General features: G+C 63.0%; 1 protein-coding gene across 2 annotated transcripts; it reads left to right on the forward strand.

Annotated features, from left to right (window-relative positions):
- The first annotated feature begins 2,815 nt into the window (after positions 1-2,815).
- TTC38 (tetratricopeptide repeat domain 38) lies at positions 2,816-21,239 on the forward strand. 2 transcript variants are annotated; one of them, XM_036301104.1, is made up of 14 exons: positions 2,816-2,922; positions 3,636-3,713; positions 5,763-5,844; positions 6,602-6,773; positions 8,073-8,246; positions 11,189-11,264; positions 12,012-12,131; positions 15,059-15,118; positions 16,179-16,217; positions 17,255-17,336; positions 19,123-19,288; positions 19,941-20,100; positions 20,259-20,332; positions 20,885-21,239. In XM_036301104.1, the coding sequence occupies exons 1-14, from the start codon at positions 2,890-2,892 to the stop codon at positions 20,976-20,978; spliced, it is 1,410 nt and encodes a 469-aa protein (XP_036156997.1). In that variant the 5' UTR covers positions 2,816-2,889; the 3' UTR covers positions 20,979-21,239. The 2 variants fall into 2 exon arrangements, with proteins under 2 accessions (XP_036156997.1, XP_036156998.1); XM_036301105.1 differs by lacking the exon at positions 15,059-15,118.
- The last annotated feature ends 41 nt before the right edge of the window (positions 21,240-21,280 follow it).

Here is a 21,280-nt window from a genome sequence, read left to right on the forward strand (position 1 = left end):
GGTGGGCCTACCCCTTTATTACTCGGTTTTCATCATCCCCTCTGATTTCCTTCTTCCCTTCCTCATGCACTAATTTAGCATCAGTCCCTCCACATATATTTCTTGAATATCTGCTATGTGCAGGCGTTTTTCTAGGCATCAGCCCTGGTCCCGTTCTCAAGGGGCTTCCATGACAACGGGGGTGAGAGACAACCCTAACCGACCAGGGCTTGTGCGGCCGACTTCCGGTGTGGCAGGGTGTGAAGGAGAATAAAGCAGTCGAAGGGAGAAGGACTGAGGACGGGGCGAGGGAGCCAGGGAAGGCCTCTTGGAGCGGGTGCCCCCGGAGCCAGCGGGCCTGCATGAAAGGAGGGGCCGAGCCTCCGAGTGAGCCACTAGCGGAGGGACCTGTAAGCGCGAAGGCAGGGAGGCGAGAACGAGGCAGGAGGTGAGTCAAAACTTGAAGTTCAGGTATGTTGGCTGTCTTCACACCCAGCTCTGACCTTTGCCCTTCGCCCCAGGGCACTTCTGAGCCCACAGGTGGCAGTGAAAGAGGCACCTGTGTGGAGGCTGTGGCTGCAGCTGAGCTCACTGAGGGCGCACTGGGCTCCCTGGAGGTCCCCCGCCCACTGCCGGGCCCCTCCCTCAGGCAGGATCTCCCCTGATGGACACCCTTCAGCCCAGGCGTTTGGACGTCGTTAACAAGCCCCCCACTCTCCCAGGGGCCCCTCTTGAGTAAAGGCCTGTTCCTGGCCCCCCTTCCCCCTCTCCCCACCCTGACAAGCCCACACCAGGCTCCATGTGCTCTGACCAGTGGGGCGGGGCCTTCCCAGCATCATGCTCAGAGCTGCCCCAGCCAACGGCACCAGCTTCTGAGCCTCCAGGAAGGTCCCGCCACCTGCAAGGGGTGCGGTGGGGGGGAGGGGACACACCACATCACATTTGGGGGTTCCCGAGGACATGCTCCTACCCACCTCCATCCTGGGGAGGGTGCAGGACACGGCTCGCCCACAGGCCCTCAAGGGTGACCCAGCCGCCACTGCCTGCCACCCTCGGTGCTGTCCTGGGCCTTGGGGCCTCCTGGTCGTGTAGGGCTGCAGGCCAGAGCCTCGGGGTCTGGTTATTTCACTTGTACCAGCCAGACCTTTTCCAACGTGGGCACCAGGCTACAGTGGACTGGGGGGGGGGGAGGGGGCGCGCAGGGAGGCACTCACCTGGGGTGCAAAATGTAAGGGAGGGGCAACCAAAACCTCAGTAAGCAAAGACAAATCATAGTTTTTATTGAGGTGAAGTTCACATAAAATTAACCGTTTTAAAGCGCACAATTCAGGGGCATTTAGCACATCCACAGTGCTGTGTACCCGTCACCACTAGGGGTTCCGAAGCCTTCCTGTCACCCTGCCAGGAAACCGGTCCCCATGGCAGGCGCTCCCCTCACACTCCCCCAGCCGGGCATGAGGTTTCGGTTTCTCCGGGCCCTTGCCAGCAGCCGATTTACCTGTTTTTCCTGGTCAACCTACCCGATGGGAAGTGGCATTTCATTGTGATTGTGATCTGCATTTCCCTGTTGACTAATAATGTTGAGCATTTTTTTTTAATCTTCACCTGAGGATATGTTTCCATTGATTTTACAGAGAGGGAGGGAGGGGGAGGGGGAGGGAGGGGGAGGGGGAAGGATGGAGGAGGGGGAGGGGGAGAAACATCAGTCAGGTGCCTGACCAGGGATGGAACCTGCAACCTGGGCATGTGCCCTAACCGGAACCAAACCCGAGGCCTTTCCATGTACCGGACTCTGCTCCAACCGACGGAGCCACACACGCCAGGGCAGAGGGGCAGCTTTTCAGTGCTCACTGGCCATTTCTAGGTTTTCTTTGGAGAATGTCTGTCTCCTCACATGCTTTGCTTAATTTCAAGCTGGGAGGTTTGCGTTTGCTGTTGCGTGGTGAGAATTCCTCGTGTGCCCTGGACACTGGATTCTTGGCCGTCTGTGATCTGCAGGGTTCTCTCCTGTCCCACAGTTGTCTTTTCACTTCCTTGATGACGTCCCTTGATGCAAGAAGGTTTTTCTAATTTTGGTGAAATCCAATTTTTCTGTTTTCTTTTGTTGCTTGTCCTTTGGTGTCGTATCTAAGAAACCCACTGTCTGATCCAACATCACAAGGGTTTACCCCTCGGTTTTCTCCTAAGAGTTTTATAATTTCATCTCTTACATGAGACAAGTAATACATTAATGCAATATTTTTGAAAATCAAAAATTAAGGCAAAAAAATCATAGTGAACAAAAATATCAACATTTTAACCTGCCCTGAGCTGCTCACCCCTTGCCTCCTGCGCCCTGGGGAGGGGGGGGGGGGTCGATTAAATTCGGAGATGGGGGGCGGTGGCTAGAGGTTTGGGGCTGAGGGCGGAGCTCAGGCTGCAAGTCCTCGAGAGGGAGCGGGATGGACGGACACTGGAGGATAAGTCGCCTGGGATGTTGGCCAAAAAGACCTCTGTGCGCGCCTGGCTTCCTAGTGGAACTACGAGGCGCTTCAGTGACAACTGCCCAGGGCTCCTCTGCCCCCAGGGGCTCGGCAGTCGCCTGGGCCAGGGGGTCCCCAGCAGGGAGGGGCCCTTCGGTGGTGGTGGGGAGCGGGAGTTGGGGGGGCGAGACCGGCTGGAGGACACCAGAGTGAGCCCTGGAGCCGGCCTGGCGCCCGCAGCCCCGAGGCGGAGGCGGACCCGCGGACCCGCGCGCCTCCCCCGGGTGAGGCGGGGCGCTGTCCGGCTTCGTCCCCAGCGGACCAGTGAGCCAGCGGGGAGCACGGCGCCGCGCCCCGCCCCTCCGCGCCCCGCCCCCACCCGGAAGGCCACGCGCAGAGCCGGACCCGCACCCCGCACCCCGCAGGCACCCCGAACGGAGCGCGCACCATGGCTGTGTCCACCCCGCTGCGCGACTGCCAGGTACAGCGGGGAGGACCCCGGGGCTCACGACAGGGCCCGGAGGACCGCGCCCCCCCCAAGCCCCCCCCTCGAGGGAACGGGGTGGGGACCCCGGAGCCTCCCAGAAAGCACCAGCCCCGCGTGGCACCGCGGGGCGCCTGGCGGGGGACCAGCTCCTTTTGCAGATGAGGAAGGAGGGGTCCCGAGGAGCAGGGGACGCGGTGCTCCACTTGGCGAGGAGTAGAGGACATGTCCCCGCCCGGGGGAGTGGCCGGCCTGTGCGTCCCCGGCGGACACCGAGGGCAGGGCGGCAGCTACAGTGAACGGTGCCCATGGCCTCGGACTTGCCACGGACAGCGCTGCGGGCGGCCGGGCCGTCCCATCTGCGGGGCTGAAGGGCTGTCCGGGGGCGCGCAGGCCGGGCGCACCTCACCCCGCCCCGCCTGGCACCCCAGCCCAGACCTCCGCTGCGCCCAGGACGCTTCCCGGTCACCCCCGCATCCTGGAGCCCATTCGCCGCGGGCCAGCAAGGACCTCCCAGCGGGCACCGTCCTTTAGGGGCCGCGGGGACCTCTGCCCCGCGCCAGCTGGGAAGTCGGGGAGTCCACGCCGGGCCCTCCGGGGACCCACACCTGCAGACCCCGGGCCTGGGAGGTCCGCGCTAGGGGGGGCGTGTGTTCCTGTTCCGAGGACCGCGTGGAACAGGCCCTGACTGGCATGCCCTCTGTGTGCAGGCGTGGAAGGACGCCGGTCTCCCGCTCTCCACCCCCAGCAACGAGGCCTGCAAGCTGTTCGATGCCACCCTGACCCAGGTGATGCCCCCGAGGGCGCAGCCCCCTCCGTAAAGGGCCAGGTTTCAGAAATTGGTGGATGCTTTTTTAAAAGATATTTTAATTGACTTCAGAGAGGAAGGGAGAGGGAGAGAGGGATAGAAACTTGAATGAGAGAGAATCATGGATCGGCTGCCTCCTGCACGCCCCCCACTGGGGATGGAGCCGGTCACCCGGCCTGTGCTCTTGACGGAATCGAACCGTGACCTCCCGGTTCATAGGTCGACGCTCAGCCACTGAGCCAGGCCAGCCGGCTGGTGAATGCTTTCAATTAGTTTTTCCTTGTTACATTGCTGGGCTCATCTCACAGCTTCGTCCATTCCTGCCACGGTGTGAAGGCTACTTCCACCGTGTCCAGGGTGCTCTGAGCTCCCCTCTAACGGCTCGCTTACACGTGCATCCTGACCGGGGTCCTCGCTGGGCCTCCAGGTGGAGTGGGGGATGGCCGTGTGCAGGTGAGGGACTCGCACTCTCGGGGCCTTATGTCATCATCAGTGCTCCTGGCTTTATGAACAGTGAAGCCCATGGATCCTTCCTAGCCAGGTCTCCTGGGAAACTTGGGGAGAGCAGGGCTTCATGGGGACCCAGACATGCTTCATAGCACTTCTTAAAAAGTACTAGAGGCCCGGTGCATGAATTCATGCACGGGTGGGGTCTGGCCGGCCATCCCGGATGGGGGTGATTGGGCCGGTCAGGGGGAGGGGCCGCAGGAGGTTGCAGGCTGGCCCCACCCCTGACGGGGTGGGGGGTGACCGAGGGTGGGGCTATCTGGGGGAGGGGCCTCAGGTGGTTGGCTGGCCCCGCCCCCTCGTTGAGCTCCGGGTGAGGGAACAATTTGAATATTAGCCTTTTATTATATAGGATTCTTGATTTTAGAGAGAAAGGGAGAGGGAGAGAGACATCCATGTGAGAGAGAAACATCATTCAGTTGCCTCCCATATGCACCCCAACCAGGGATCGAACCCACAATCTGGGCATGTGACCTGACTGGGAATCAAACTGGTGACTTTTCAGTGCATGGGACAATGTCCAACCACTGAGCCACACCAGCCAGGGCTCAGCCTGACTTTTCATAATACATATTTACTATGGTTTTTCTTCTTTTAAAAAGTATTTTATTATTTATTTATTTTTATTGTATAATCTTCACCCGAGGATATTTTTCCATTGATCTTTTTTTAGAGAGAGTAGAAGAGAGAGGGAAAGACAGAGAGAAACACCGATGTGAGAGAAACACATCGATTGGTTGCCTCCTGCAGAGGCCCCAACCAGGGCTGGGGCCAGGGAGGAGCCTGCAGCCGAGGTACGCACTCTTGACCAGAATTGAACCTGGGACCCTTCGGTCTTCAGGCCCACGCTCTATCCGCTGAGCCACACCGACTAGGGCTACTGTACGTTCTTCTTAAAAGGTGTGAACGAGGCGGAGAAGACTCCCACTGGGGTGCCCTATGGCGGCCCCTCGAGGGCTGACGCTGAGTAGGGGCAGGTGACACGGGCAGACTTCCTCTAGAGCAGTGGTTCTCAACCTTCCTAATGCCGCGACCCTTCAATACAGCTCCTCATGTTGTGGTGACCCCCAACCACAAAATTATTGTCGTGGCTACTTCATCACTGTCATGTTGCTACTGTTATGAATCGTCATGTAAATATCTGATATGCAGGATGTATTTTCATGGTCACAAATCGGACATAATGAAAGCATAGTGATTAATCACAAAAACAATATGTAATTATATATGTGTTTTCCGATGGTCTTAGGCGACCCCTGTGAAAGGGTCCTTCGACCCCCCAAAGGGGTCGCCACCCACAGGTTGAGAACCGCTGCTTTAGAGGCTGTGGGGGTTTTGGAAACCCCAGAGAACGTGCCTCGAGGTGCGTGTGTTCAGTCTCTTCGCTGAGAGCAACCCAGTCCTGCTTTCCTTGAGCCCAGAAAACACCCGTGTTCCAGGAAGGAGCACAGGCCTGGCTGCGGGCCGCGCCCTCACCAGCGGGAGCGCCGCCCCGCGACGGCTCGCTGTGCTTGTGTTTCAGTACGTGACGTGGACCAACGACGCGGCTCTCGGGGGCATCGAGGGCTGCCTGGCAAAGCTGAAGGCGGCAGACCCGACCTTCGGTGAGTGACGCTCCCTGGGCTGGGCCCCGGGTCGCGGCTGGCAGTGCCCGGCCGGGCATTTGCACGGAGGGGGTGGGAGGGGCCAGTCAGTGTTGTGTTGTGGTTGGAATACCAGCTGCTCCCATGGCGATGCCGGGTCTGGAGAAGGCACCTTTCCCCCTAATTGGACGCCCATTCTCCAAAAAAGACACTGATCCCATTTCTCAGATGAGAACGAGGTTTGGAGAAAGAGGGGTTCCGCTGCCCTGGCTGGTCTGCTCAGTGGTTAGAGCGTCGGCCTGCGGACCAAAGGCTTTCTGGTTCCATTCCCGGTCAAGGGTGCATACCTTGATTGTGGGTTCAGCCCCCAGCCCAGTCAGGGAGCGTGCAGGAGGCATCCAATCACTGTGTCTCCCTCACCCCGATGTCTCTCTCTCTCCCCTCCCTCTCTCCCTCCACTCTGTCTGAAAATCAATGGGAAAAATATTCTCAGCTGAGGATTAAATTTTTAAAAAGTTTCAGCTGGTGAGGGGGTGCTCCAGACACGCACTCCCCAGTTGCCCTCGTGAGGCAGATGTTTGTGGGGTGCAGGATGCTTTCAGGGTGTGGCCTGCAGGAGGGGGTGAGGGCCCGGCTGAGCTCTGCACTCTGGTGGGGGCACAGCGCACTGCCCACCTGCGCCCGCTTGCCCCTCCTGGGACGTGGGCTGCTCATTTCACATGTGGGGCAGGGCGGGGCGGGCCATGCGAATCACCAGCTGCCCCCCACCTTTCACCAGCCATGGGCCACGCCATCGCCAACGGCCTGGTGCTGATTGGCACCGGGAGCTCCGTGCGGCTGGACCGAGAGCTGGCGCTGGCGGTGAGGAACATGGTGGAGATGTCCAAAGCCCAGCCGCTGACGCCGAGGGAGCGGCTGCACGTGTCTGCGGTGGAGGCCTTCGCCAAGGGGTGAGGAGCGACCCGGCTGGGGCTGGGGCTGGGGCTGGCGCTCCGAGGCCTGGGGGCGGCGCCACAGGCCGCCCAGTGCCCCTCGGGAGGGGGCCCGGGGTGATTGCCCCCGCCTCCCAGCCTCTGATCAACACTCACCTGCTGCCCGCTGCCCTGTCCCGGGGACCGTGAAGGAGGGAGGAGCTGGCCAGGGTCCCCGTAGGGCTTTCAAAGCAGCTCACTGTTTCATTCAATAAATTGGTTATTATTTTCTTACAAAAATAATAGGACCACATTAGAGAAACAAATAAGAGATAGAAGAGAAACCTTCCCCCTTTGCCTACCCGCCCTTCGAGCATCTGCCCACAACACCTGCTCTCCCCACCACTGCCCCTGCCAGTGGCGTCGGAGCCGGAGCCCGTGTCTGGGCGGCCTGGTCTGCTCAGGCCGGGGAGATGCCCACAGAGCGATGCCACCTGAGCTGCTGTGCAGGTTCTGGAAGCGACAGAGAAAGGCTGCCCTGGCTCCCTGGGGGGTCAGTGCCCGCGGACAGAGGAAGGCTGCCCGGGCCCCTGGGGGGTCAGTGCCGGGGCTTAGCGCTGGCTGGGCTTCTGCCTCCAGGCCTCTCACGCCGGTTCCTGGTCTCCACGGACATTGCTTGGGGCCGCTTGTTAAGCCAGTGCTCCCATCTGGTTTGAATTCAGGAGAACAACCACCCACTGGGTGATCGATTCTATGAGCCACAAGCCGACATAGATACGTCTATGCGTACAGTTGAGTCCTCGCTAATGTCAGTGGTACGTTCCGTGACTTTAAACAAAGGGACACGTAACAAAAGCCAATTTCACCGCAGGCGTCTTGATAGACAAGCGCCACCTTCCCACAGCATCCTGTCCGTGTTACTAGGACACCAGCCCTGCCACGTGGCTCCGTGGCTGAGTGTCAGCCTATGAACCACGAGGTCACGGTTCGATTCCTAGTCAGGGCACAGGCCCGGGTTGTGGGCTCGATCCCCAGTGTGGGGCGCGCAGGAGGCAGCCGATCAGTGATTCTCATTATTGATGTTTCTCTCCCTCCCTCCCTCTGAAATCATAAAAAAATTTCTTTAAAAGAACATTGAACAGAACGATGTCATTGAAAGACCTGCCGCGTGTGCGTGCACGTGTGTATGTGTGTGCACACATGTGCACGCGCATGTGCATGTATGTGTGTGCGTGTGTGTGGCCAGTGCGGGGCAGACTGCGGAGCTGGCAGGAAGCGATGCTCCCCCCTGCAGGTGGGCTGTGTCCCTGTCGCTGAGAACCCGCGCTCTCCTCCCAGGAACTTCCCCGGAGCCTGCGAGCTGTGGGAGCAGATTCTCCGGGACCACCCTACCGACATGCTGGCCCTCAAGTTCTCCCACGACGCCTACTTCTACCTGGGCTACCAGGAGCAGATGCGCGATTCTGCGGCCCGAGTCTACCCCTTCTGGACACCCGGCGTCCCCCTGAGCAGGTGCGTTGGCAACCACATCATTTCCTGCCGAGTCTCCCTCCCCTGCCCTGAGCTGGGGCCAGGCTCCTGGCCCTCCCCCCAAGGTGAGGCCACGGTGGCTCTTCTGGTTTCCTCACCCGCCGTCTCGCCACCCGGGAGTGAGGCGGCACATTGCGCAGTCAGCACAGGGGAGTTGGCCGTGGCAATGAGCCTGCTGCAGACCTGGTCCTCCAGGGCGACCACAGCGAGGTCTCTGCTCATCATGCCCCCGCCCGTCCCAGGCGGCTGGCGCTGTGCCCTGCGGGGCCACCCTCTGGGACTCCGGGTGGTGGAGCACCTGCTCTCGGACACACCAAGAGCAGAAGGAGCTCTCCTGAGGGACTCATGAGGGTGCCGACGCGCTCAGAGCAGCGGGGCCCACTGGGGCCCACACCCCACGGGCGGCAGTTTGGTTGTTAAGGGGGCAGTTTGAGGATGAGTTATTAACAATGAGTTTTGTGCATTTCTTATGGTTCTAGGGGCCTCCTATGCAGCCTATAAATATATATTGTGACGTATTTCTGCATATCAGTTCTCTATTATACGTTTTGAAACTTTATTTGATGTTTTTTCACATCACCTCATATTATTATTATCTCAACAATTTCTTAGTGATTCCTTAGTGAAATGCCCTTTTGTTCTTTTATTTTTCTCTCTCATGGACGCCATGTTCTTTGGAAGCTTGTTTAGACCAAGTGAATGGCCTTTCAGGCTTCCTCCACGTGCATAGGGGTCACTTTTTGAAGAATAAGAATTCTAGGTCACGGAGAGGGAGCATCAGGAGTTAGAGATGCTCAAGTGGGGCGTGGCCTAAAAAGGGTGGGGACCACTGGCCCGGAGTCATTGGCCAGAGCCGGCCACCCTCCCAGGAACCCAGCAAGCGCAGCTCTGCTGTGGCTCGGAGGGGAGAGGTGGGGGCGGAGGGGTAGGTGGACCTGTGAACAGCCCGAGTGACACCGCACAGGGTCGCCTCCATTGCAGCTTCTTGCTGTTGTGTTTGTTAATCCTCACCCGAGCACATTTTTCCATTGATTTTTAGAGAGAGTGGAAGGGAAGGAGAGAGAGAGAGAGAGGGAGAGAGAGAGAGGTGAGAGACGTCGATTGTTTGGTTGCCTCCTGCATGTGTCCCAACCGGGGCTGGGGATCGAGCCTGCCAGGCAGGTCCATGCCCTTGACTGGGAATTGAACCTGCGGCCCTTTGGTGCGCAGGCCAACACCCTAACCATGGGCCACACCGGCCAGGGCTTCGTCGCCCCTTAACCAGAGGATTGTGGTGAAGGTCAAACAGATGAATGGACTGAAGAGCCGTGTGAGTGAGGGTTCTCCAGAGAAACAGAACCAGTACCACGTGTGCACCTGTATTCATGGTGCTTACACGGGTATGCAAACGTCAGCCTCCGTGTCTGCGTACGTGTAGAGACGTGGATTGTACGGCCTTGGCTCCACTCTTGGCGGCTGGCGAGTCCCAGGCCGCAGGACTGCGCAGTCGGGAAAGTCAGGGAGCGTGCTGGGTCGCCGTTTCTGGGGAGGCCGCTTCCTTCCTCCCTGGGAGGTCAGACTCGGCTCGAAAACCTTCGCCTGATGCGGCGAGGCCCACCCACACCCACCCATGGAGCGTCATCTGCTGATTTACATGTCAGCCGCGTACAAGCACGACCGTCACAGCAGCACCTAGATCGCCTCTGACCCGACGACGCACCGTGGCCCTGCCGAGATGACATCAGCGTAACTGTCGCGGAGCCGGTAGAGGCTGCCGGCCGTGAGCATCCCGTGCGCGCTCAGCTGTCGCGGTGACAGGACCCCAAGAAGAGCCCGTGAATATTTAAAGGCAAAGTCGGAAGCCAGGGCTCCAGAACGCTGCTTCCATGGAGAGTAAAGCCGGAGTCCCCCTGTCCACGGAGACACGACCACACCCGAGTCGCAGACAGAAGCTCCGTGGTTCTCTCTCGCCCCCGCGGAATCCCGCAGAAGCGCAGGAAGCGTGCGGGAGCTCGGTGGGGAGCTCGGTGGGGAGCTCGGTGGGGAGCTGGGTGCCAGCGGTGACGGGGCGAGGAAGGCACGGTTAGTCAGCGCTGTGTCGCCCAGCCCGTGCTCGGCGGGGCCCGGGCGAGAGCCAGTTGGACAGACGGGGCCCCGCCTCCAGGAGCTGGGGTCTGGGGAGAAGCTGCTGACAGCCCGCGGTCACCATGGCTCCCGGGGCTGTCCCTGAGCTGTCCCTCCTCTCGGGCAGCCCCCGCGGGCAGGAGGGAAAAGGCCCTTGCCGCCCCCGTGGGGACCTTGGCATCCTGGGAGGTGGGATGTGAATTGCAGAGGGTCCAGCACGGAGACAGGGGTTGGGTTGGGAGCCGTCACGCAGATGATAAAGGTCACGCCGCCTCTCCCCAGCCAGGGCATCCGCTCGCTGGGACCCCGCACGCGGCGTAGTGCCTGGCACCGGGCCAGTGGACCAGCTCCTGGCGCTGCCAGAACCGCGGCCACAGGCTGGGAGGCTTAAAACCACAGATTCATTCTCTCTCCGCTACGGAGGCCGCGGTCCGAAATCCAGGGGCCGGGGGCCCGTCGAAGGCTCTAGGGGAGGGTCCCCGGCTCACGGCTGTGCTACCCGTCCCTGCCCGGTCCTCACGCGGGTCTGTCCTGTGTGTGTCTGTGTCGAGCTTCGCTCTCCTTTCGCGTGCCATCAGGGCACCAGCCACCGGATTTGGGACCCACCTCCTGGCGTGACCACATCCGCACACACCCGACTCCGCGCTAGAACACGTGTGCACACACCCGACTCCGTGCTAGGACACGTGTGCACACACCTGACTCCGCGCTAGGACATGTGTGCACACGGGTGTGTGGGGGCACATCGGCCCGCGCAGGTCGTGCTGAGGGTTGAACGGTGCTGGTCCCCTTTTTAAAAAGGACTTTCGCTCTCTCTTCAGCTACGTGAAAGGCATCTACTCGTTCGGGCTGATGGAAACCAACCTCTACGACCAGGCAGAGAAGCTCGCCAAAGAGGTGGGTGGCTCCCCGAGGTGCCGGCCTCAGGGCTGGCGTCCGTGGGGCAGGGCACGAGGACCCGCTCGTGGGTGACCCTGGCCAGGTTCCCCCTCTGTGCCCATTTCCTTGAGGATTCGGGGGTGAAGGGCTCGTGGTAACAGCAGCTGCCACCGGTCACCAGCGCCTCCCACGGTTTGGCCCACGGAGCCACGAAGCACAAACTACCTCCATAGGCGAGGAAGGCGAGCGAGGCCAGGGAGGCTGCCCCTCGCTCCGGTGGCATGGAGGGCGGCCCTGGCACCGCTCTGTCTGCCTCCAGAGCCCGCCTGACCCTGCGGGAGCCAGAGCTTGGGAGGCCGGGAGTGTATGGAAATGCGGGTGCTCCCACCTCGGACCTCACTACTGTCACTAATGTCACTCCGGGAGATGAGCCACAGTTGGAGCGGAGGCTGCTCTGGTGGCCCTGGCTGGGGGGCTGGGGGCTGGGGGGCAGGGTCCCGCGGCCAGCCCTTCCTTCAGGCGCGCCCTGGCGGGGAGAAGACGGCTGGGTGGTCCCGGGCCAGCCTCAGTCCCATCTGTGAAATGGGTGTGACAGCCCTTGGGATCCTGCAGGGGGTCAGCAGGCCTGGCCTTCGGGCCATTCTTGTTTGAGGCTGAGCCCAGTCCCCACGCCGGCCCCACCTGATGTCCGGCCTCCAGCTCAGGCCGCGTGTGCAGAACTCGAGCCACAGCCTGACTGATCCGCCCGTCTTTCCTGCCCCCCAGGCGTTGTCTGTGACCCCCACGGACGCGTGGTCGGTGCACACCGTGGCCCACATTCACGAGATGAAGGCGGAGGTCAAGGCCGGGCTGGACTTCATGCAGCACTCGGAAGCCCACTGGAAGGTAGGCATCGGGCCGCAGTCACCTGCCCGGACGGGTCGTGGACAGAAGTGACAGGTGTAGCTTGGTCACGGGAACTCATGTTTGGGGAGGCGTTTCTGTCCAGCCACAGTGTCCCCTGGGCCAGTGTCTTGCAGGTGACTCTAGAGTCGGTCCTGGCCTGAGTCATTCGGGGTGAAAGGAATGGACAGGAAGTGCCCGGGGAAAGGAGCCTGGCATGGGCGGGAACCGTGAGGGCTCCGCATGGCACCCAGGGGTGGGCTCAGGGAGCGCCGGGCCGCAGGACGTAGGTGAGGGCGAGGGAGTGTCTGCAGGGCTGGCCTGGGGGCGGGCGTCCTGTGGGGCAGGGCTGGACCTCCCTGCCCCCTCCTGGCGTCCTGGCTGTGGTGGCTCAGAGGTTGCCCTCCATGTGCACCTGTCGTCCTGGGCTTGCGTCTGGCACAGCCTGGCCACCTGTCCAGGTGCGGTGGCTGCCCTGCCCTTCTCTTTGCCGTGTGGGTTCCCCAGGGCGCCGCTGGCCAGGACAGAGGGTCTCTGCCCGGGCTGGACCGAGCGGCGGGCCCTCAGTGACGGCGCAAACCGCGGAAGCACCAGGAACCGGGCACAGGGGCTGCGTCCGTGGCGGCTCCCAGCCTGGGACGTGCCTGTGGGAAGGACAGGTGGCCCTCACTCCCCAGGATTAGAATTAGGGTGTGCGTTTCTATGGGGCCATGGAGCCTTATTGCTTTATTTTCGTTGTTAATCCTCCCTGAGGATATTTTTCCATCAATTTTTAGAGAGAGTGGAAGGGAGGGGGAGAGACAGAGAGAGAGACATCGATGGGAGAAAGACATCGATGAGTTGCCCTCCACACGCGCCCGACCAGGGCCGAGGTCGAGCCTGCAGCTGAGGTAGATGCCCTTGGCCCTGAATGGAACCCCGGACCCTGGGCCTGCGGCTGGCGCTCACCCACTGAGATACGCGTGATAAAGCTCATGAGACGCTGGGCACTTGATCGGAGAACAGGCTCGTGTCGGTGGTCGCCCGAGCGCGGGCTGAGGCGGTCCCCGAGCACCTTTAGGGTGGGTCGCGCTGAGCCGGGGGGCCGTGGGTCAGTGCGTGGGATACATGCATCCGAGGTCGGGCGTTTCCGACGGAGGGTGGTTTCCTGGTGTGGCCCCCCGTCCGTCAGGGGCTTCGGTGATGACAGGGAGCGACCCCGGGCTTCTCGGCAGCGGTGCGGGCGGCAGGCAGATGGTGACAGGTCTTCCGAAGGGTCCCCCAGCTCCGGGGACAGGAGAGCCTGGGGGGCCCCTGTGGGACCTGCCTCGGGCTCCCCACGCAGATACTGACTGCTGGTTCCGGGGAGCCCTGGGTCTGGGGGTGGGGGAGCAGCGCGCAGCCCCTCCCGGCTGGGCCAGGGCTTGTCCCGGCAGAACGGAGGGAGGCGGGGGATGGAGGGGCCCGTCCGGGGCGTTCAGCTCCTTCCGTGCACATGTCTCCCGGGACCCGGCTTTTGCTGACCTGGCTCTGTCCTGGTCGTGAACGTGACCCTCGGAGCCTCGGGGTCCTCCTCTTACACCTGCTACGGTGACAGCTCTGAAGCCCTGGCCCACGCGAGCTCCCTTGGGTGTTGGTTCCAAACATATAAGATGAGGCAGCGCAGGCTCCCGGGGTCGACTCCCGCCCGGCTCGCGTCACCTGCTGTCTGCACCTGTCCCCTGCCGTGTCTGCTGGCGGCCTCCAGCCTGGCCGGGCAGCTCTGGAATGGACAGTGTGGCCTGGGATGCGCTTTCCTCCTCCAGCCACTGTCCCCGGCTGTGTGCTGGCCCTGGGGACCCCGCTGAGAGCCCAGCCTGGACTTCTCGGTCCTCAGAAGACCTGGTCAAGCGCAGTGAGCAGGCTCCTGGCAGCCCACGGGCCACCCAGGCCAGGGCCCATGGGGGAGTGAGCACCCAGGGAGGCATCTGACCGAACTGGGCTTGAGGGGAAGTGATCGGGGAAGGCTTCCTGGTGAAGGCAGCCTTTGAGCTGGGTGATGAAGGATGTGTAGGAGTTTGCAGGTGAAGGAGGGGCAGCGGGGCGGTACCCCAGCCAAGGGCCAGCCTGAGCAGAGACACCAATTGGTAACTGATGCAATTACACATCTCGGTTGTCTCTGAAACCCCAGGGATGGAGAGGGGGCGGCAGCTTGCATCCTCAGCACAGGTGCAGAGAGGCCAGGGGCCATGGAGGGGCTGCCAGGCCCTTTCCAGGGGACGGAGGTGGTGCCCGCGAGGAGCAGGCGGCTGCATGGCAGGCGGTAGAAGGAAGGGCTGGCATCCAGGCGTCCTCCTGCCCCCCCTGCTGGGGGCTCACCAATCCCTGCAGGAGTTCCCCAGCTTCCTGGCCCTGGCAGCTTCGTCAGGTGCCCTGCACAGGTGGACACGGTGGGCCCTGCACAGGGTGGACACGGTGGGCCCTGCGCAGGTGGACACGGTGGGCCTTGCACAGGTGGACACGGTGGACCCAGTGCTGGGTGGACACGGTGGGCCCTGTGCTGGGTGGACACGGTGGGCCCTGTGCTGGGTGGACACGGTGGGCCCTGTGCAGGTGGACACGGTGGGCCCTGTGCAGGTGGACACGGTGGGCCCTGTGCTGGGTGATTTCCTGGTCACTTCACCCCACACACAAGGCAGGTGGGTGAGGAGCTGAGTGACCCCTGCTTCTCTGCTCCCTCGCTCGGGCTGACCCGTGGCCGGCTCCCCAGCCTCAGGCTCCTCAGCAAGCGCAGGCATCGACCCGCCGTCCCTGGCGCTGAAGGAGGCGGCGTGGGAGCGCGGGCTCAGACCGGCCTCTGAGGGGTGCCCGGGAAGTGTCCCCACACTCCAGGGCGTGGGGCCCACAGAAGCCAACATCCGGGCCTTTCTCCCAGGGGCTGTGGAGTGTTTCCGACTCTCTCCTCCCCCCAGGGCTCGGACATGCTTGCTTGTCACAACTACTGGCACTGGGCTTTGTATCTGATTGAAAAGGTAAGACGCCTGGCGTGTTTCCCGTGAAGCTGGCCGGAGAGAGACACGCTTTTCCGCCCTTCGCTGCCCTCACGTCCCGCGGAGCCGTACTGTGTGTTCGCACATTTATTTATTATCCTCACCCGAGGATATTTTCCCCATTGGTTTTTTTTTTTTTTTTTTTTTTTTTTTTTGAGAGTGGAAGGGAGGAAGGAGGGGGGAGAGACACATTGATGTGAGAGAGACACCTCGATTTGCACCTTCCATTTGCACCCTGACCGGGGCCGGGGATCGAGCCCGCAACCGAGGTACACGCTCTGGACGGGAATTGAACCCGAGACCCTTCGGTCCACGGGCCGATCCCTCCCTACCGAGCCAGGCCGGCCGGGCTGTGCGCGCGCCTTTAAGGGGTGTCCCGATGTGGGAGAGGCTGCGTGGTTTTGATAGCTTTTCGGGCCTGAACCACCTCCGGCACCGGCACCGCCTGCACTTGGAGACCAGCCGTGTCGTGTGCAGCCTGCGGCCACACCTCAGACCAAATGTTCCTTTTGCTGGGTGACCTGCTGAGCCCAGGACGCTCCCGATGCGTTGCCCCAGGGGAGCCAGGTGGGGGGACGCCTGGTCCCATCTGGTTCTGCCACTGGCTCCACTCTAAGCTGCTTCTCAGAGAGACTGTGGACGCCCCCTAAGTGCCCGAGGAGGAGTGCTGGGGAGACGGACCGTGCAGGGACACGGAGACCGCGGTGACACGCTGCCCAGAGGAGCGGTGATCGCAGCCGTGTGTGCAGGGAGGAGCTCAGAGAGGAGACGAGGGGGTCCAGGAGGGAGCTGGCCGCAGGTGGACAAGCGCTTGTAGGAAGAATGTGCTGTGACAAGCGTCCCCTTAGCAGCGAGGCCGCGTCCGTCTCCTGTGACCGGAAGCGCAGGCCAGGGCAGAGACGGCCGAGGCTCCCACCCCCAGGTCCGCACCAGGCGCACCCAGCCCTCCGTAGCGCGGGGGCCCTCGTGGCGCGTTCCCCGTTCATTCCTCCGATCACACCTCGCCCTCTCAGCAGTAACCACGGGAACTTCGCTTTTCCAGGGCGAGTATGAGGCCGCGCTGACCATTTACGACGACCACGTAAGTCCCTGTTTGCACACGGTTCGGTTTATTGCGGCAATTTGGCTTGTAGTCTCTAGACCTTTGAGCCCATCACGGCTGCCCCGGCCGGAAACAGCCAACCGCTGGAGGGGAACGCGTGGCGGGATGAAGACGGTGGGTCGGCAGTGCCCCCTTGCGGGCATTGGTGGAATTACACCTTGGTGGTCTCTGAAATCCCAGGCTCTTCTCCATTGATCCAATAGGAATTTTTTATTGTGGGAAAATGTCCGGAATCTAAAACCGGCCATTTTGACCAGCTTTAGGTGTCCAGGTCTGTGGCATCGAGTCCGTTCGCATTGGTGTGCATCTGGCCCACCACTGTCCCAGAGCTTCATCTTCTCAACTCGCCCCCAGTGCTCCCTGAGCACTAACTCCCCACACCTCTCCCAGCCCTAGATGTGCTTTTAAAAAATGCCTTTTTATTGATTTCAGAGAGGAAGGGAGAGAGAGGGGGGGGGGACCCCAATGATGAGAGAGAACCATGAATCGGCTGCCTCCTGCACGCCCCACACTGGGGATGGAGCCCGCAACCCGGGCCTATGCCCCGACCGGGAATGAAACTGTGACCTCCTGGTTCCTAGGTCGATGCTCAACCACTGAGCCACGCCGGCCGGGCTGGATATGCTTCTCAGAGAATAAAAAGCCTAACTCCCAGCTCCAGGCAGCCCAGTACGGGCCTCAGGACAGAGGCCTGAGGTCAGACAAGTGCGTGGGGGCTGAGCACCGGGGAAGACACTTGGGCCTTTTTCCTGAAGGGGTCCTTCGTGCTGTCAGGGCTCGTGGTGAGAGCAGAAGGGTGCCGAGAGCCATGGGCCGCGAGGTGGAGACCAGCCAGCCTTCTAGAACCGCGGACGGGCAGACTCGGGCCCGGGAGCGGGGTCCACGGCTGGGGTGGGAGGTGGCGGATGCCGGGTCTGCACATGCTCCCCCAGGTCTGTGCCTGGTGTGGGGGGCAGGGAGGGGACGAGGGGGGTGGGGACTTGAGCTGCTGAGGCCTCGCCCACCCTGCCTTCCAGATCCTCCCCAGCCTGCGGGCCAGCGGCGCCATGCTGGACGTGGTGGACAGCTGCTCCATGCTGTACCGGCTGCAGATGGAAGGTGCCGGCTCCCTGCTCCCCCCTTGGTCCCCACCCTCCCCTCCCGCTGCAGGTCCTGGGACGCCCCTCCCCCCGCGCCAGCCACGGCCTTGGGCACGAGGGCTGTGCTGCCTCCCAGCTGCCTGAGCCTGGGACGAGGCGCCACGGCCCTTTCTCCCAGTTCCCACCACCTCCCGTGTGCAGGCCTCGGGCCCTGTGCCCAGGGTGGCACCTGCGCTCCCCACAGCCTGCCCACCAGGCCTGCGGGCACAGCTGGCACCTGGCCACCTGTCTCTGGTGCTGCCGCCTTTTCTAGAACAAGGGAAGGGAGAGTCCTCAGCCCCCTGAGGCTCAAAGCGGTTTCTCCACAGTCACCCACGCTCTACAGGGAGCTGGGCGGGGCTGGCCCCAGCTCTGGGGCGACGGAGGCTCCTGGCCAGCTCTGCGCCCGATGGTTCTCCTCCCAGGCCCAGCAGAGCCGGCCTGGGCCCCTCCCGACCCTGGGTCAGCAGGACAGTGGGGGGTGAGACAGGCAGGCGGGCAGGCCGCTGGGGGGGGGGGGGGGGCGGCTCCCCGGTGGCGGTGAAACGTGGCCGTGGAGGGTGCGCAGGGCTTGCCAGGCAGAGACGGGGACGGTGGTCCAGGCAGAGAGCAGCCCTCCAAAGCCCCCGGCACGGAGGCCGCAGCCACGGGCCAGTGAGGAGCTGGCCTTCCTCGGCCTCAGAGGAGCCGCTGAGCAGGGACGGACGGCTCGAGTCTGCTTTACTTAGTTATTTTTAATATGTTTTTATTGATTTTTAGAGAGGGGAGGGGCGAGGCATAGAGGGAAAGAAACATCGATGAGAGGGAAACATCACCGATCCTGCACGCCCCCCACTGGCGACCCAGCCTGCAACCAGGGCATCCGCCCCTGCCGGGAGCCGAACCGTGACCTCTCGGTTCCTGGGTCGGTGCTCAACCACTGAGCCGCACCAGCCGGGCTCCAGTCCGCCTTTGAGAAGGAGCCTCTGAGCCGTGGGGGCTGAGCCGTGGGGGCTGAGCCGTGGGGGCTGAGCCGTGGGGGCTGAGCCAGGGGAAGCTGAGGCCAGAGGCTGAGGAAGTGGGAGGAGGCGGAGGAAACAGTGAGGAGGTGGGGAGGTCCTTGAGGGGCCCTGGGGATCGGGAGGGAGCGGACCCCTGCAGAGGCTGCCTCCTGGCTGTCCCGGTGGCAAGGCTGGGACCTGCAACCTGGTCTAGGGGAGGCCTGTGTCCCTCGTCACCAAAACCGTCCAGAACGGTCGGGGGCAGGGCGAGGGCACAGCGGCCGCTCATCCCTCACACGCAGAGTGGAGACGCACAGCCAGGTCCGGAATTGCCCAGGGCAACATCCCTGGTTACGGGGTGCCCGGGAGAAGGGGAGCCCCCGGAGCCCCGGGGGGCGGAGGACAGGAGGGGGTGGTGCCGGCGAGAGGGTCAGAGGGTCGGAAGCAGGGACTGTCCGGGGTGGAGAAATGGGGGCGAAGGCGGAAGAAGGCTGCTTACTTGGCAGGTTTTATCGAGCACCTGTTACTATCAGGCGCCGGACTAGCAATAGTGTGGGAAGCATTTACGAGGGGGTTCGGGGATTTGTTAAAGGGGCTAGAGACGCCCTGAAGCCCTCGATGGCTTTTCCTGACGGATGCACTGATTGACTTTACAACTGAACGAAGGGAACGGTCAGCCTGCCGAAGGCCTCGGCCTTCCTCCCGGAGCAGGGTCCTAGGGCCCCACGTGCGGGTGCGGGGACCCAGGAACCTCACGCCTGCGGCGGTTTCCTCCCCGCGTCCTAGGGGTGTCTGTGGGCGAGCGGTGGCGGGATGTCCTGCCCGTGACCCGGGAGCACAGCCGCGACCACATCCTGCTGTTCAACGACGCCCACTTCCTGATGGCGTCGCTGGGTGCGCGGGACGCCCAGACCACGCAGGAGCTGCTGACCACCCTGCAGGAGGCCAGCGAGTACGTGGGGCCAGGGCTCCGGGCGCCTCCGTGCGGGGAGGCTGGGGTGGGGTCCCGTTGTGAGCACGGCCGTGGGGATGCCTCCAGGGCTGCTCCCAGCTGTGAGCCCAGGTGGGCACCCTCCGTCCTCCAGGTGGGCAGCCCTGGGTGGGTGGGAGCGCCTCCTGTCACACGGGCAGCCTCCCCCAGGGATGTGGTGGAGTCCCGGAAGCACTTCTTTTTCCCGAGCCTCAGTTTCCCCGTGTTCAAACCGGGGACAGTGCGGCTGAGGCAGGCGGTGGGACAGCGACGCGCCTCGTGCAGGTTCCTGGCACTGGTGGGGCCACTGCCCGTCACCGTGGAGGCCAGAGGGAGCCTGGGGGGCGGGGCCTCTGTGGCGGGTCCTGGAGATGCAGCCAGGCCTGGCCTCCACCGGGAGGCTCTCGCCGGGGGGCGGGGTATGTGCCCCCTGTGGTCTGTCCTGAGGCCTGGTGGAGGGTGACCTTGGCCACCGCTTGAGCTGGTCACCACCACGGCCGCTTGCCCTACCCCTCTGCCAGGCGAGGTGCCCAGCAACAGGGAGCTGCCTGTACGCTCAGGGCCAGGGCCATGGGCTGAGCAGGGGCAGAGCTGCGCTGTGACGGGCAGGCCCCTGACGGCACCTTCGCGGCAGGTCCCCCGGGGAGAACTGCCAGCACCGCCTGGCCCGCGACGTGGGGCTGCCCCTGTGCCAGGCCCTGGTGGAGGCCGACCGCGGGAACCCCGACCGCGTCCTGGAGCTCCTGCTGCCCATCCGCTACCGCATCGTCCAGATCGGGGGCAGCAACGCGCAGGTGAGCCCGCTGCCTGCCAGGCTCCGAGGGACGGAGCCCACAGCGTGGGGTATCCTTACCTCCTCGCCCCCAACCCGTCCCGAGAGCGGGTGGCCTTCCGGAGGGGGGTGTCCTCCCTCACCCACGTCCGGGAGCCTGACCTGCCCGTGACCTTGCAGAGAGACGTCTTCAGCCAGCTGCTGATCCACGCGGCCCTGCAGTGCACCTCGGGCCCCCACAGGAACCTGGCCCGGTGAGTTCCTCGGGGTCTCAGGCCACGGCTCTCACACGGGGTCTCCCCGGGGCGTCCGGATGCTCAGCGGCCCCACCTCCCTGGGCCGGGGCGGTTCCCAGCTTTGAGGTTACGCAGACACCAGGCTCTGCTGCTTGGTCCTCCCTGTTGCCATGTCAGCTTGAAGGGCACAGCCCCTCCTCGTTCCGGCCACGCTGAGCTAGTTGCCCAGACACGGCTGCCTCCCAGGCCCCTGGGCCTTGCACGTGTGTGCCCTCCGCCTCGGATACCGTCCTTTGCCACCTGATGCCCCCTACCAACCCTTCAGGCCTCAGTGCCGTTCTCCTTTCTGACCGGGCTGGAGCCAGGAGGCGGAGGGCAGGCAGGCCCAGGCCCCCGCTGCCCAGAACTTGAGGCTGCCCCCTCCCGCAGCCTTGGAAGGGGGGCTTCTTGCTCTCGGACCACGTCAGCCCCAGCCCAGCTGCCTGGGAGCTGCTTCAGGGCTGAGCGACCCATCGGGCCCCCACCTCCTTCTAGAAGGTTCCACCAACAGCCCCGTCTCTGTGTCTGCAGAAGCCTTCTGATGGAGCGGGACGCCTTGAAGCCCAACTCGCCCCTGACTGAGCGGCTCATGCGCAAGGCAGCCGCTGTCCACCTCCTGCAGTGAGCCGGCCGGGCCCAGTGCAGAGCCGGCGGCGGGCGTCCTAGCTCAGCAGCCACAGCGACAGGCCTGGGGAGTGGTCTGCAGCTTTAAACAGAGCCCTGGACCAGCGGCCCCACAGGAAGAGGGCATGTGACTGTATGTAGAGATGATTCAGAATCTCCTTCTAATCCTTGTTAAAGGCCAAGGCGCGTGCTCTGTGTCCACTGGCCTTGCAAATTGTATTTTCCCAGGGGCCTTGCGCCTCCTGTTGTTCAAGGGTTGGAAGCTGGGGTAGGATGGGGGTGGGGGGGAGGGGAGGGGGGTCT

This window comes from Myotis myotis, unplaced genomic scaffold (genome assembly GCF_014108235.1).
Source record: "Myotis myotis isolate mMyoMyo1 unplaced genomic scaffold, mMyoMyo1.p scaffold_m19_p_3, whole genome shotgun sequence".
In the NCBI taxonomy this organism is placed as follows: Eukaryota; Metazoa; Chordata; class Mammalia; order Chiroptera; family Vespertilionidae; genus Myotis; species Myotis myotis.